The following is a 17,824-nucleotide window of genomic DNA, read 5'->3' on the forward strand; positions in this document are numbered from 1 at the left end:
CCCCTATACATGCCATAACTCAAAATGTTGAAATCATTGGTACCAAAATAATTGTTGATAGTGTGAGTGGATCTCCGACGGTCTCCGATCCCCGAGCTAGCTTGGTGACACTATAAGACAAGGGAAATAAAGGGGAGTAAGCTATAAAGCTTAGTAAATTCCTATGCAAATAATAAACATCATAACTACACATTTAACATGCAATTAACACAATGAAAATTAGCATGAATGTTATTAAAATCTTATAGTCATAGCTTACTCAATCACAACCTTACCAAGGGTTCATCACATATTGCGTTCATTACGAATGAGTTTTATGTACATACCTGTACCAACTCGCAACATAACCATATCCTTTCACAACTTTGACATTCCTGTTGAACACTCGAAATATTAACGAATACTCAAAAATCTTTCACATAAGTGCCATATATGTAACCAAAGCTACCTCATATCTCATAATACATATAGGTTCATTTTTGAGCTATCCACGGGCCTGTTCACACAAGCTGTCAATCAGGACATAGCTACATAGTGCTGCTCACACAAGCTATCAGGTATCCGCAACACATGCCGAACTAACCAGCCACTAGTAGGACGTACGAGACCAGCACCTGGATCACATAAACACATGGGTTCCTAGTGACATGTCACTCGTATCCTATTCTATTCCTAAGGCTCAACTAGGAATTCTTGCTTGTCGAAACTTTTTTGAATACGTCCAAAGAGTCAATCACAAAATTTGTACAATATTAAAGCATTTAAAACATAAATATAACAATGCATTATTTACATACGAACTTACCTCGGACAAAAATAGTATAATTTGACCTAATCGTCAAACACTTTATTTTTCCCCCGATCTAGGTTCGAACCTTGTTTTTCTTAATCTATAATGACAAATTTAACTATTTTAACATTAAATCTTTTAACATTCACATTGTTCAATTAAGTCCAAAAATCATTTTATGGAAAAAATTATTTTTCCCCTAATGTTTCACATTTTTACAATTTAGTCCTTAGGATCGTAAAATGATTTTCATCCAATTTCGTCATTGCCCAAGCCTAGACGAATCTTTATCATACCCATATCAACCTACATTTTTCATTTAATCACACTTTTACTACTCAGTTTTGTAACTTTTACAAATAGGTCCTTTTCAACATTTCCATCAAAAATCACCTAGCAAAAGTTGTTTATCTTACACCAAACATGCATTTCCTACCATTAGACATCAAAATACTCAAATATCTAGCATGGGTAAAATTTTAAACTTCATCTTTCTTTGAAATTGGTCCTTGAAATAGCTAAATTAAGTTATAAGGATCTCAAAAATATGAAAATCATTAAAAATAGGGCTAGAACGAACTCACAATCAAGATTGAAGATGAACAAACCCTAGCTATGTCTTCCTTAGGGATATTTGGACATCGGAGAAGAAGATGAGCAAAAATTAGCTTTTATTTTGCTTATAAATTCATTTATTAACAAAATAACTAAAATGCCCCTATTTTAAAACATAAAATTTCTCTTACTTCATGTCCATTTTTGTCCACTAACTTAACAAATGGTCTAATTACCATCTAAGGACCTTCAATTTAAAATTTCATAGCAATTAGACACCTCTAGCTTCTGGAACTAAAGTTTTACACTTTTTGTAATTTAGTCCTTTTTGCTAAATTGAGTGCACAAACGTCAAAATTTTAGAACGAAATTTTCACAGAATCATTCCATAAAACTGTAGGCCATAAAAATATAAGAAAAATAAATTTTTTTTGTGTCAGATTTGAGGTCCGAAACCACTGTTTCGACAAGACCCAAAATCGGGTTGTTACAATTTCAACATCCACATACCTAAGCAAATTGGCCAATGCATCATATCATGCCAAACTATATCAAATTAAGCTTATAGCACTTTTAAATTCAATGTTCAAATGACACAAAACACATTATCAAAATCTAGACATATCCAAGCCATTCATCAACCTTAACATACCAAGTTAGCATATTTTCAAGTTCAAACACATATGGTCTATGTAAGCTTTTGAAATCAAGAATTCAAGTGGCATTAACATGATCAAACTAGTCATATATGTAACACCCTTCACCCTATTCAACGTCAGAATAGAGTTACAGAGCATTACCAAATTTATAAAACATTTAAGCTATCAATTCACATATAATTTCACATTTCATGCAAACATTATTCAAACTCAAGCACAATGTCCCTATAACGAGCCTACGAGGCCCTAAACATGATTTGGGAGTGGTTCGAGACTAAATTGATAACTTAGGAAACTGTCACGAAACCTTGAAAATTTTTCTCAAAATAGGGAACACATGCTCGTGTGACCCATTCGTGTGTCTCACACGGCCAACAGACACGTCCGTGTCACAGGCCATGTGGACATTCGAAATGAGATCATATGGCTGTGTCCCAGGCCGTGTCCTATTCCGTGTAACTCTTTGACTTCGGTCACACGACCAACACACATGCCCGTATGGTTAGTCCATGTGCCCTAAAAATGGCCATACACGCCCGTGCCCGTGTGGATAGAAATAGGCTATTTACCAAGCCAATTTGCCACCCAAACTTAGGCACAACTACACAACTCATATGGCACAAAACTTAGCATCAATAGACATATAATTCAATTCCAAATCAAGCTTAATTTATACCATTTCCAACACCAACTAATACAAAACATAAATACCACATTATGCCATCTAAGTTCATACTAATCTTTATCTTCTCAAATCATCAAAATGACCATTAACAAATATCCACAAGCCACATACACTTATATAAATACATGATTCAAGCATACCAAAACAATCCAAAATAAGTCATCACTCATGGCTATATGTACAAACCAAAATATAAACATTTACAAGCCAATTCTAATGGCCAAAATCATTATCAACTTATAATCAAAATGACCAAAACCTTATACATGTCATATAATCAAAACATAAGCTTAAAAGTACCAAATTGATAGCTTGATTGTGTGATGAAGTCTCCTATGATCCTCGAATTTGAGCTAGCTTAGAAATCACTATAAAACACGAAAAAATAAACAATGTAAGCTATAAAACTTAGTAAGCTCGTATGAAATAATTAAACAAATTTCACCATTCATTTACATTTTCAAATAAGTAACTTAAATTGCATCAAAACATTAAACACCAAGTTAACATGAAATTAACCACATAATTAACCATAAGCTCACAACTTCCTTTGATTCATTGCTCAAATAGTTTTCCGTACATACCTGTACCAATACGTATCTATTTCTCACCAATTCCCATCTTCAATATACCCGTTGAATCATTTAGAATAGAAGTCGGATACTCAGGACTCTCACACACTAAATGCTCATATCATGGCCTGAAGCCAACTTAATGTATCTCGCACCCGAAGTACTAATATCATGGCCCGAAGCCAAATTAATAAAGCTCGCACCCAAAGTGCTGATATCATGGTCCGAAGACAAATCAATAAAGCTCGCACCCAAAGTACTGATATAGTGGCCCAAAGCCATCAAAGTATCCCCTAATGACATGTCACTAGTATCCTAATCTATTCCTAAGGTTCAACCGAGAGTTTCAACGTCGAATCATCATTGAACATATCCATAAAGTCAAATTCACAATTCATACAATATCAAAGTATTTAAAACATAATTATATTAATGCTTATTACATACAAATTTACCTTGGATGTAAAAAACGGCTAAACGAGTCAATTATTCCGTAACCTTGTTCTTTCCCTGATCTAAGTCCGTATTTCACTTTTCTTGATCTATATGTAATCAAAATTAGCTTATTTAATTATCTCTCTATTCAATTTAGTCCAAAATTCACATTAAAGCACATGTACACTTTTTCCCCTAATATTTTAACAATTTTACAATTTAGTCCCTAGGCTTGTAAAATAAAATTCATTCAATTTCATCACAACCAAGCCTAGCTGAATATTTATCATGCTTATAGCAGCCCAAAATCTTCATTTGTTTCACATTTTAACCCCTAAATTTATACATTTCACAATTTATCCCCTAATTTGCATTTTCACTAAAAATCACTTAACAAAACTTGTATATCTATTAACAAGCATTCATAATCTATCAAGAAACTTCAAAATACATGTTATTCATCAATGGCAACATTCAAAATCTTTAACAGTTTTGCAAATTTGTCCCTGGACTAGCTAGACCTAGTTGTAACGATCTCAAAAACATAGAAATCATTAAAAACCGGGTAAAAAACACTTAACAATTTAACCATGCAATTTTTGAATCCCTAGAAAGCTCTTAAGAACATATGTTTCTTCTATTTTTGGTGGAGATGATAACAAATAAAGATGATATTATGTTTGATTTATTTTTTTACATATTAATTAACTAAATTACTAAATTAACCTTAATTATAAATCATTAAAATCATATAATGCATGCCCATATTTGTCCACTCACAATTAAAATGGTCTAGTCACCACTTAAGGGATCTTACTTTAAGTTTTTATAGCTATTAGACACTTTTAACTAATAGAACAACACTTTTGCACCTTACGCGATTTAGTCTTTTTTACCGAATTGAGCATTCAAACGATAAAATTTCTAAACGAAACTTTCACACAATCATATATTCATTCTGTAGACCTTATTTAGTAATAAAATAAATATTTCAACTTCGGATTTGTGGTCCTGAAACCATTGTTTCGATTTGACTAAAAATTGGTTGTTACAATATACCAGGCCATATATCAAGCTTAACAAACAAACATAATCTTAGCTGCTAATAAGAAGTATGAAAAGTACAGAACAAATGTTCAGCCAACAAAATCTTCTCTTCTAAATCTTGAAAAGAAGTATTTGTAGTCTACTAACATTTAACCTAACATTGACAATTATGCCCTTATATGAAAAATGACTTAAAGTTTGTTTGGACATAAAATTTTCCCTGTAGGTTTTTTCCTTGTCAGGCTTCGTTGTTGCGACACCTAGGTTTTGGTGCCGTGACACCCTCGATAGTGGTACTATTTTGGATTTGGGGGATCTCGGTGTCGTGATAACCCCTAGTTGGTGTCGGGACATCATTGGTGATGGCTTCAGTTTCTTCACTTCAACACCTTTAGGGCATCATGACCTTGAAAGCTCGGTGTCGTAACTTTCTTGATAGTAGGCTCCATGTTGATTTCTAATTAAAGTTTTTGTATCCTCAAGGTGAAATGATTCAAGGTCGTGACATCATGGCATCAATGTCGTGACACCCACGTTAAATGCAATTTTCTTCAAGGTTTGGTTGTCGTTGTCTCCCTACACAAGCTCAAATCAATCGTTAGACTCCCAATAGCAAAATTTTTCCAATTTTGGTCTCAAGAGAGGTAAAAATTAATACAAGCTATCATTAACACAAAAATATAATAATTGATAAAAAAAATCATTAAAAGACTCTTAAACTACTTGAAAACAAGCTCTTTAAGCACTCTGGAGAGTCTAATTTGACATATTAAATTACGACAGATCAGAAATTGCATTTTTCGGTACCACTAAAAAACAAGTCGTTACAGATCTAATTTGCTCCTACTATTATTATGGTTTCATTAGTTAATTTAAATAATAAGCACCCTTAGGCTTTGCTTGGTTAAGTGGAAAGAAACTTAGAAACATGAAAAATTAAAGGGGTAGAAAAGTATAAAGATAGAAAATATAATGTCTTTCCATATGTGTGCTTGGTAGGAAAGATGGAAAGTTGGAAAGATGGAAAGAAAATGTATTGCTTGGTAGAGGTGAAAAATGAGCGAAAAGAAAATGAAACTTTTGAAAAATGCATAACTTTGAACTAACATGCACTTCTCTATCATTTTCTCTCCTCTTATGATTCCAATTTGGAAGGATTATTTTTTATGCATTAGGATGAAAGATGATCATCTCTCTTATTTTCTTTCCTCTCACTTTTGTTCCCTACAAAGCATACTTAAAATTTGTTTTCTTTCTACTTTTCTATTCCCTACTTCCATTTTTCCACCCATCACACCCTTAATGATTTTAGTGATTGATATGAATTTTTTTAAAAACACTTATTACAAACCCATAATGTTGAAATATAGCTTTATTGTTAGAATATAGTTTTTTATAAAATTTCACAATAATATTTAGTATTAATTATTTGGAATAACTAAAAACATTATAAAAGTATAATAACCAAATGATTAAAAATTAAAATATAAGGATTAAATTTAAAATTAAATGTCATAAAAGGACTAAAATTAAAATACGACCAATTTCTTGCAAGGGAAGAAAAGAAACAATGACACGTGTCAAAAGGAAGGACTTTTGGATCTTCCTTTTATACATACTCTATAGATTATGTATTTAATTTAACTTTTTTACACCTAGATAATTTTTTTTTCTTTGACCTGTACTTAAGCAAGTTCCTACTTTTCAAACGGATTGTTGATTTATTTTAAAGATTTACTGTACTACAAATTAAAAATAAAGTTCATTAAATTTAAAAGATTAAGGTTTTATCCGGAAAAATAATTGAATTTGAATATAAATGGTTATAATTATTGTGAAATTTAATGAATTAAGTTTAATTAAAAACCTTAATTATTTGCTTAAATTTTTATAAGAGGTTGGGAATTGAGTTATAAATTGTAGTCAATTAAAAAAATAACTTTTTAGTATTTTTGTGTAATTAATTTCGTTTTTCTTTTTATAAATCCAAGGTATCTCCAAGCCACATTACTCGAATAGAAAGCAAGTTAAAGGAAAAGATCTCCTAGCAAATAGGATTTTCAAGAAGTGAACTTGTACTCTCGTTTTTATGGGGTAAGGCTGCTACGACCTTAGCCGACAGTTTCATTAATTATAGTTAGATCTATTTTTGATTCAATAACTTAATTTTTTTTTCACTTAAACCCGTTTTTGGCTTGAGTTATTAGCTTGAACTTATTATTTATTTAACATTAACTTTTAAAATATTCTATTAATAAATATTAAATTATAATTTGTTAAATTAATAAATAACAATTAAATTATTGCACATCTACGATTTGGATAAAAATAATATGTAACAATTTTATAGAAGAATATATAAAAACTACATGTTGTTATGAATATCTTATTAAGTGGATGTCCATCATGATAAAGATAAAGTTTTGATATACTTCAAATTCTAATAGTTATTAGACTTAGATCTCTATTTATTTTATATTTCTTATCCCTATAAATAGAGACTCTAATAAAGCATTGTAATCATCCCCTTTGATTAATAAAGTACATTCCCTATTGCTTTCATATTTTCTTTATTCTTTATTCTCTTCATCTCTCTTTATTTTATAACACGTTATCAGCACGATCATGTTCAAAGTGATAGTTCCTTTTATCGATAATCAAATTTATCCTCCATGATTTTCAATTTATTTGACGGTAAGATGCAAAGTTTTTACAGGAAGTTTCTTTTATTTAATGTTTCATACCTGATTATTATTTTTCATTCTTCTTTCATTAAATGTTATCATTGTTTTGATTAACTTATTTAACTTTTTGTTCTTAAGGATGGTGAAAGATTTGATACCGTTATCTATATAAAATCAAGAATATTTTCGAATGATCTCATACATTCTAGTGATGAAGATGATGTTAAAGATCTTCAGGTATATTTTACTATGTTTTATTTATTGTTTATTGTAATTGGAGACTAATCATGACAACATGCATAGATAGATTTTGATTTGAAATCTCACGCATGCTTGCGATGGTGATTATGAAATAAAAAATATATTGGGATGTTTATAAGACCGCCCTACTAGATTTGTTGCATTCCCTGAAGTGAATGTAAACATAAAGAAAATTAAATATATAATAATGGACCACTAAAAGTGGGAACATCGTAATAAATAAGAGAACAATGAGAGTTCTCAAGATAACTCTTCAAAGGGTAAAGATAACTTATGTTATCAATGTGATATGAAAGATTATTGGCCACATATGTGACATATGCCCAAATATTTTGTTTTTGTTAATATTTTTTGAGGAAGAATATGAGAATGTAGTAATAAATTCTATCATTATAGATAGAAAGTATTTATCTATTTTTTTACTAAAACAAACGAATGTTATTCCAATATTTGATAAAATAAAATTAGTTGAAAGCTCCAGAAGAGCTAATATATCACTACCTAAAAAGCACAAAATTTGTGATGGTTTATACATTACTTTTAAAAGTTATTTGTAATAGATCTCACATTGAGATTGTGAATGAGGAAAATATTCTATTTCATACGAATAAAAAAAAGGGGATTGAGTTATTAATTTATAATCTTTATGATATTCTTTTGTCATCATCCTTATTAAATGGTTGAAAACAAAATATTTGACTGTGAAAGATCTACTCATGAGCAATAGAATATGATAATTCTATTTAAAGCTTATTGTGGTTGGATGCACCTAAAGTTGCAAGTATTTTTTAAAAAACTGTGAGTATAACTCTATAATATTCAGAATAAGTTCTCAATTAAAATTATGTGGTAAAATATTGTGATGAGAACTTGTAAGAGAGAAAATTTATGTATAAAAAGTCATTGGTTATGTACCTGTTATACACATGGAATATAAGATCCACTCTCAAAGTTTGCTATTAATAGATTTTTGGGCATTTGAAGATTTTGACATATTCTTTGAAGCGAATACTACATGTAATTATTTGGAAATTATATTTATTAACTTAGTGGCATTATAGAATTCACAGTGATTTAGACATTTCTAGTAGTAAATGTCACAATAGTATTTAATATGGATTCAAAATAAAAAGAATGACAATAAAATTATCAATTTGTTACAATTTAGAACAATTGAAACACATGTTAAAGTAAACTAGAAGTTTACTAATACAAATGTGTTTACCACTTGGCGTGACCAGTTAGACCATCCTGGATCGTATATGATGCGAAAATTAATTGAGAATTCATATAGACATCCATTAAAGAACTAGAAGATTCTTTAATTTAAAGAATTCTCATTTGTTGCTTGTTCTCAATAAAAATTGGTTCTTAGAAACTTACTAGCTAAAGTTGAGATTTAATGTCTTGCATTTCTAAAATGAATATGGGCCCATTCATCCACCATGTGGATGGTTTTGATATTATATGATTTTGGTAGATGCATCTACAAAATAATCACATGCATTATCAACTCGCAAACCTGTCGTTTGTGAGATTGCTTATTTAAATGATTAATTTCAGATTATGCAACTAAAACAATTCATCTTGCTAATGTTGGTGAGTGTACATCCCAAGTTTTCAATGATTATTGCATGTCAATTGGGATAAAAGTTGAACATCCTGTAGCTCATGTTCATACACAAAATTATTTAGCTGAATTATTTATCAAATGCCTCCAACTAATAGCTAAATCATTACTTTTGAGAACAAAACTTTTTATTTCAACATGAGATTGTATTGATTTACATGTTGTATGCATCAAGCTAATAAATTATAAATACTTCTTATTACAATTGATTTTTGGTCAAGAGCCAAATATTTCTCATCTTACAATTTTTTGAATGTGTGGTATATGTTCCAACTGCTCCACCACAACGCACAAAGATAGGTCATTATAAGAGATTGAGAATCTATATTTATATAAGTCTCCTTATAATATTTTTGAGCTATTAATTTGATATTTAGTTATGACAAGAGTTGTCAGCTTTCCCAACATTAAGGAGTTGTAATTCCCCAAAATTTATATTTCTGATTCTGTTAGAACATGACACACAATTGAGTATCTGCTTCAATGGTTAAATGTTCTTGGTGTGTGAGATGTCCCAAGTTCAAGCCTTAGCTTGGGAAAAATTTTGGTTTTTATTTGAATAAGGCCTTGTCTTTGGTTATTAGGCTTATAAGTATTTGTTTACTAAAATATGCAAGAATGGGCCTGCTGGTCTGGTGGATAGGTGAAGTGTTGGTGTGAGGGAGGTCTTAAGTTCAAGTCTGAACAGAGGCATTATTTTTGCTTCAAATTTCGCTTAAGAGTTTGTGTTTTACCAGAAGTCTGAGTAGTGGGGAGTTGGTAGAGAGAATTAAGGGGAATAGGTTGAGGGTTATCAGATTGTTGGCTGATATCTTTTTATTTTTTCTTTTCTTGCTCCTACCAAATTTTATCTTCCCTCTCCCTGCTGAAATTTCCCCATCTCCTTTCTTTCCAATTCTGCTCCTACTTTTACTAAATAGTGCCTTCTCCCTGCCTCTTGTGGTAATTCTTTGTGCAGTATCGATAAGTGAGATTTTGAGTATATTGTAAGATATGTTTTAAGGTTCTAATAGGGATTATATCGATTCATTGGCAGTGGCAAATTCTGAACGGAGGGACTCATCTTTCATGGAGTCTTAGTCGAATCTTTTGAGACGTTGGGGGTAAGATCTAATAGTTTGACAATTGAGTTAGTTTTTGATTCATTCTTGTTCGACTGTGAAATGATTTACCGAGTGAAATATTGGTCAATTTAGGTTCTAGAGTGCTCGGGAGGGATATCGTGGCGAATTTGAACCAAGTGTGTACTCCGATTGCATAGAAAACAGGATTCAGCGAAAGCTAAAAAGTTCTCTATTGACGCCACACGGGCGTGTGGTCGCCCGTGTGGTAGGCCTGTGGCAGTACACGGGCGTGTGATTGACGAACCAGGCCGTGCATGCACAACACGGGCGCGAGGGACATGGTCATGATGGCTGGCGAGGTCGTGTACGAGACACGGGCTAGGCCAATTGGGCTGTGTGGGCCCACATGGGAGAACTAAATGGGAGTGTTGAATTCTGGGCTAGGCCGTGTGATCCACACAACCAAGGCTAATTTGGGCCGTGTAAGTCACACGGGCATGTGGGTCCACATGGGCAGGCCACATGGGTGTGTGAGCCTATTTTTTTGAATTATACTGTAAGGTTGCACAGGTCGCCCAAGTCGACTGTGACTTGTCATAGGGTCGGTAAGGATATCTTAGACCCCTATTATTGTGATTTGATTATGTGATGTATGCACTAGCATGTTACACTTAGCATGTTTATCTATTCTATTCTGAATATAAATTTATGATTGTTAACCGGCATTATAGCATGCCATATTGTATGATGCATTGCATAGAGGTGGGTTTGGTGAAGTGAAGGAAGTATCTGAAAGGCTTCTTAAGCCTGTTATCTGGCAGCTAACCTGTATAATTATGACATGTGCCGCATTACAGTACTTTATGGTGTGTAGGGTTGGATGGGTCGATTTTATCCCCATATTTGGTGTGTAGGGATGGGTGGGTCAATTTTATCCTCACATGGTGTGTTGGGTTGCACGGAGTTGGTGTGTAGGGTTGGTGGGCATGTTCTGTTATTTTGATACATATGCATGGTGTATCTGATTCTGTTATGAGTGGGTCGAGGCCCACACCGCATCTGTTAAGGGCTCAAGCCCGAATTATGATTGTATTCTGTAATCTGTCTATATGCATGCTAAACGGTGGGGATGTACACTGAGTTTACGAAAACTCACCCTTTCTGTTTTATTTGTTCAGGTAATCCCCATTAGTAGGTGGATCGGTGCAACGGAGGACTCGGGGGTGACCACGACCACATACGTTTTGGTTTATGAACTTTCTACTTTAGCTTATTCTTTATTTGTTTGGGAATCGTGATGTAATTGTGGACTTGGACTTTTGGTTTTTTATTTGGGTTTTTGAGCTGTGAACTTGGATTATAAACTCCATCATCAAATTATGGTTTTCCTTAAATATGCTAAGAGTTTTTCAAAAATAGAAACGGTGTCTTAAAATGGTAACAATAAATGGGTTTTAGAAGCTTCCGCGATAAAGAAATATTTTCAAAATGATTCGACTATTTCATGTTTTTCAACTAAGTAAAAGATAACAACTGGAACGTTTTTATGAATAAATACGGTTTGTTTAAAAACACTCTCATGTAACATTGTCGGATTCAGACATAACGTCTAGGTTGGGTTTGAAATGTTACATTTGGTGGTATTAGAGTCAAGTTACAAAACTCGGCTGTGGATTGGGTTTTAAATTTGGTTTTTAAGAAATGATTTATAAAACAACCTAAAATATTTTTGATAAATCGCGGTACACCGAGTCTCCGACACTGATCCTGTAAGTTTCTGAAACTCTCAAAAGTACTGTTTGAAAGCATGCTTAGAATATATTGAAATGCTACTTTGATTTGTTTGAAAATACCATGGTATGCTATGAAACTACTGTAGGTAGTAGACTTTATTGAAACACTCTAGGTAGTGTAAATTAAAAATCGTAGTAAACCGCGACTTGCGATAACAGACTCTGAAATACTTTGATAACTTTAACTGCATAAAATATTTGTTAATGAATATCAAAACTGTAACTGATTTGCATAAAACTTTTAATACAGATTAATCTGAAATTACAATAAGCACACGTGGTACTCGTGGACGGGGTACTAGAGGCCATGGTAGGGGCCGTAGAGGGGCTTGAGCTGAGCCTTTCGTATCTGATACGATTCTAAATCTGGACACTAGTGAGATGCCGGCGTCCCCTGTTACTAAGACTGGATCTGGGTCTAGGGGCCATGATCGTGCGGCTGGGGACTACGCACTGTCCAAAGCTATGTTACGAATTCTAGAGAAGGTCGTTGGGCTCAAGACTGGTTCTAGGGGTCGTGGGACGGTTACAGAATGACTTCGATCCAATGGGGCTGAGGAATTTAGAGGCATCGCTGGAGTTGCTCTTAAAGTGACCGAGTACTGGATGGAGGCCACAGAGTGCATTATGGACGATCTGGATTTTTTTACTGAGCAGAAGCTCAAGGGGGTTGTTTCACTACTACGTGATGAAGCATACCAGTGGTGGTTGATGGTTAAGGAGGGCACTCAGCCCGACAGACTGACTTGGGATCTATTTAAAATAGCTTTCCAGAGTAAATATGTGGAGGCTAGTTATATCAATGCTAGGAGGCGTGAGTTCCTGAATCTTACCCAAGGTGATCGTTCGGTGGTTGAGTATGAGGTCAAGTTCTTGAGGTTGAGCCGTTATACGCGAGGCATGGTGGCGACAGAGTATGAGCGCTGTGTCTATTTTGAGGACAGCCTTAGAGATAACTTGAGGGTGTTGATAGCTCCGCAGAAGGAGCGTGAGTTTGTTGTATTGGTCGAGAAGGCCAAGATTGCTGAGGAAGTAAAGCGCGCTGAGCGCCAAACCCGAGACAGAGGGAAAGCTAAGAGGGATACAGAGCCTTCGAATTCTGGGATGAGGCCTAGAAAAAAGTCCAGGACTGATGGGCCCGTGAGAGTTGGGCCTACTGTTGCACTTTCTGGGGTGACGATCTGTCAGCACTGTAATAGACGTCATCCGGGCGAGTGTTGGAGGGCTATTGGAGCTCTTTGAGGTGTGGGTCTACTGAGCACCATGTTAAGGACTGTCCATTGAGGACTAATCAGATGCAGTCTCCAGTTAATGTGACTGCACAGTTGCTGAGGGTAGTTCAGCAGCCACCTATGGGCCGTAGTCAGGCTCGGGGTGGTAATGGCATGGGCCGTGGACAAAGAACATAGGGCAGAGGTGCTGGACCGACTAAGGCGATGCAGCCTGCACTAGTTTATACTGCACGTCGCCGTGAGGATCGAGATGCTCCAGATGTCATCAAGGGTACGTTTTTAATTTTTAATGTACCTTACTTTGCATTGATAGACATAGGCTCTACACACTCTTACATAACTAGTACAGTGTCTGAGACCTTGGGGTTGGCGTTTGAGAGCACTTCTAGTGGGATAATAGTGGTGAGTCCGTTGGGGTAGTCTATTGGAGTTAGTAAACTATTTAGAGACATTCTATTCGAGGTCTAAGGGACTGTATTTCTAGCTAATCTGATGGAACTTCCATTCGGGGAGTTCGATTTGATTTTAGGCATGAACTGGGTGGTTAAACATCAAGTGAGTCTGGACTGTGCTACGAAAAGGGTTGTTTTGAGGACCGATGAGGATATTGAGGTAGTCGTGATTGGGGAATGACGAGATTATCTGACTAATGTAATATCTGCATTGAGGGCAGAGAAGTTAGTAAGGAAGGGGTGTGAGGCATTCTTGGCTTACATCAGTGTTGCTAATTCTGTGGACTCTTCAGTTAAGGACATCTAAAATGTAAGGGACTTTCCAGATGTTTTTCCAGAGGAACTACCGGGATTGCCTCAGAGTCGAGAGGTAAAATTTGGTATCAAGTTAATTTTGGGTACAGGTCCAGTGTCTATCGCCCCTTATCGAATGGCACCGAAAGAGCTAATTAAACTTAAGGCTCAGATTCAAGAGCTGTTGGACCGTGGTTTTAATCGTCCCAGTGTCTCCATGGAGAGCACCCGTGCTATTCGTAAAGAAGAAGGACAATATAATGAGAATGTGTATTGACTACCGTTGGTTGAACAAGTTGATAATTAAGAATAAGTACCCACTTCCAAGGATAGACGACTTGTTCGATCAATTAAAAGGGACTTCCGTGTTCTCTAAGATCGATTTGCGATCAGGATATCATCATTTGGGAGTAAAAGAGGCCGATGTGCGTAAAATAGTATTTAGGACTCGTTATGGGCATTATGAGTTCCTAGTTATGCCCTTTGGCTTGACAAATGCACTAGCGACATTTATGGACTTGATGAACCATGTGTTCTAGCCCTATCTGGATTAGTTCGTGGTGGTTTTCATCACGATGAGCATTTAAGAGTGGTTCTACAAATTGTTCGTGGGAAACAGTTGTTTGCGAAGCTCAGCAAGTCTAAGTTCTGGCTTCAAGAAGTGACATTTTTGGGTCATGTAGTTTCTGCTGGGGGAATTCGGTTGGATCCTCGTAAGATTGAGGCTATGTTGGATTGGAAACAACCGAAGAGTGTGTCTAAAATCTGCAGCTTTCTGGGGCTGGCAGGATATTATCGACGTTTCATTGAAGGGTTCTCTTTGATCACAGCTCCGATAACTAAGCTACTGCATAAGGGAGTTCCTTTTGTTTGGACTGATGCACAGCAGGAGAGCTTTAAGAAGCTCAAGACTGTGTTAACTCAAGCACCTGTTCTGATTCAGCCTGAACTTGGTAAGGACTTCGTGGTTTACAATGTTGCGTCGCATGTGGGCCTGGGTTGTTTCCTGATGCAAGACGATAAAGTTGTTGCTTATGCATCTTTTCAACTCAAGACTAAAGAGGCTAATTATCTGACACACAATTTGGAGTTGGCAGCAGTAGTCTTTGCTCTTAAGATTTGATGGCACTATCTGTACGGTGAGAATGTACCATTTACACTGATCACAAGAGCCTCAAGTATCTCCTCACCCAGAAGGAGTTAAACCTTAGGCAGGGTCGATGGGTTGAACAACTTAAGGATTATGACTGCAGTATTAGGTATCATCCTGGTAAGGCCAATATGGTGGCCGATGTGTTAAGTCGTAGATCTATGACCAATTTGAGAGTGATGTTCGCTCGACTGAGTCTTTTTGACGATAGGAGTCTATTGGCAGAACTTCAGGTTAAATCGACATGGATTGATCAAATCAGAGATAAGCAGAAGGGGGATAAGTCTCTTGAGTTGAATTTCGTCAGATGGAGAGTGGGGTTACTACGAATTTTGGGATTAATGATGATGGGGTACTATGTTTTCAGGGATGGATCTGTGTACCGAATGATAAGGATCTAAAACTGTCGATTCTAAGGGAGGCGCATAATAGCCCTTATGCTATGCACCCTAGTGGGAACAAGATGTATCGAGATTTGCAATTACTGGTGGCCAGGGTTGAAGCGTGAAGTTACTAATTTTGTTGCTCGCTGCTTGACTTGTCAGCAAGTTAAGGCCGAGCATCAGTTAACTTCGAGTTTGCTACAGCCAGTTAAGATACCGATATGGAAATAAGAGCGAGTAACGATGGACTTTGTGAGTGGGTTGCCCCTAACACTCACTAAAAAGGATTATGTTTGGGTCATCGTGGATCGATTGACCAAGACTGCACATTTCATTCCTGTTAGGACAAACTTCTCCCTACAGAAGTTAGCCAAACTTCACATTTTTGAGATAGTGAGGTTGCATGGGGTACCTGTCCCGATCATCTCTTATAGGGATCTTCGTTTTATGTCTCGCTTCTAGCAAAAGCTTCATAAGGCTTTGGGTTCAAGGTTGGACTTTAGTATTGCTTTCCATCCTCAGACAGATGGTTAGTTAGAGAAGGTGATTCAGATATTGGAGGATATGTTGAGGAGTTGTGTGATTGACTTCCGAGGCAGTTGGGAGGAGTACTTGCCTCTGGCAGAGTTCACTTACAACAATAGCTATCAGTCTGGTATACAGATGGCACCTTACAAGGCACTATATGGTCGTAAGTTTTGCACTCCCTTATGCTAGACTGAGTTGGGGGAGCGATGTGTTCTGGGTCCGGAGATGGTATTAGAGACGGAGGACAAAGTCCGTATGATTTGAGATCAACTGAAAATGACTTCTGATAGGCAAAAGTCCTATGCTGATTTGAAGAGGAAAGACATCGAGTATTCTGTGGGAGACATGGTTTTCCTTAAAGTCTCACTATGGAAGAAGGTTCTGAGGTTCGATAGCAAGGGAAAGCTGAGCCTTCAGTTTATTGGGCCGTACCGGATTCTGAAACGAGTTGGGCCAGTCGCATATCAGTTGGAGTTACCTTCAGAGTTAGACCACATACATGATGTGTTCCACATCTCGATGTTCAGGCGCTACCACTCTGATCCCATACACATTGTGCCTATGGAGGAGATTGAGGTTAGACCAGATCTAACATTTGAGGAGGAGTCGGTTCAGATCCTAAATCGCGACGTTAATGTTCTGCATAGGAAATCTATTCCCTTTAGTGAAGGTCCTGTGGCAGAATCATAGTACTGACAAGGCCACTTGGGAGCCAGAGGATTCGACACGACAGCAGTATGCTCACCTATTCTGATCAGGTAAATTTCGAGGCCGAAATTTTCTTTTAGGGGGGTAGAATTGTAATGCCCCAAGATTTGTATTTCTGATTCTATTAGAACATGACACAAAATTAAGTATTTGCTTCAATGGTTAAGTGTTCTGGGTGTGTGAGATGTCCGAAGTTTAAGCCTTAGCTTGGGAAAAATTTTGGTTTTTATTTGAATAAGGCCTTGTCTTTGGTTATTAGGCTTATAAGTATTTGTTTACTAAAATATGCAAGAATGGGCTTATTGGTCTAGTGGATAGGTGGAGTGTTGGTGTGAGGGAGGTCTTGGGTTCGAGTCTGAATGGAGGCATTATTTTTGCTACAAATTTTGCCTAAGAGTTTTTGTTTTACCGAAAGTCTGAGTAGTGGGGAGTTGGTAAAGAGAATTAAGGGGAATAGGTTGGGGGTTATCAGATTTTCGGCTGATATCTTTTCTGTTTTTCTTTTCTTGCTCCTGTTAAATTTTACCTTCACTCTTCCTGCCGAAATTTCCCCATCTCTTTTCTTTCCAATTTTGTTTCTACTTTTACTGAAATAGTGCCTTCTCCCCGTCTCCTGTGGTGATTCTTTGTGTGGTATCAGTAAGTGAGATTTTGAGTATATTCTAAGATATGTTTTAAGGTTCTAATAGGGATTATATCGATTCCTTAGCAGCGGCAAATTCTGAACGGAGGGGCTCGTCTTTCGTGGAGTCTTAGTCGAATCTTTTGAGGCGTTGGGGGTAAAATCTAATCATTTGACAATTGAGTTGGTTATAGATTCATTCTTGTTCAACTGTTAAATGATTTATCGAGTGAAATATTGGTCAATTTAGGTTCTAGAATGCTCGAGAGGGATTTCGTGG

The 17,824-nt window shown here is 35.8% G+C and overlaps 1 protein-coding gene across 1 annotated transcript; it reads left to right on the top strand.

Annotated features, from left to right (window-relative positions):
* Positions 1 to 13,611: 13,611 nt before the first annotated feature.
* Positions 13,612 to 15,276, top strand: LOC107940694 (uncharacterized mitochondrial protein AtMg00860-like). The gene is made up of 2 exons (XM_016874137.1): positions 13,612 to 13,678; positions 14,693 to 15,276. The coding sequence occupies exons 1-2, from the start codon at positions 13,612 to 13,614 to the stop codon at positions 15,274 to 15,276; spliced, it is 651 nt and encodes a 216-aa protein (XP_016729626.1).
* Positions 15,277 to 17,824: the final 2,548 nt, after the last annotated feature.

Source organism: Gossypium hirsutum, chromosome A09 (genome assembly GCF_007990345.1).
Source record: "Gossypium hirsutum isolate 1008001.06 chromosome A09, Gossypium_hirsutum_v2.1, whole genome shotgun sequence".
Classification (NCBI taxonomy): domain Eukaryota; kingdom Viridiplantae; phylum Streptophyta; class Magnoliopsida; order Malvales; family Malvaceae; genus Gossypium; species Gossypium hirsutum.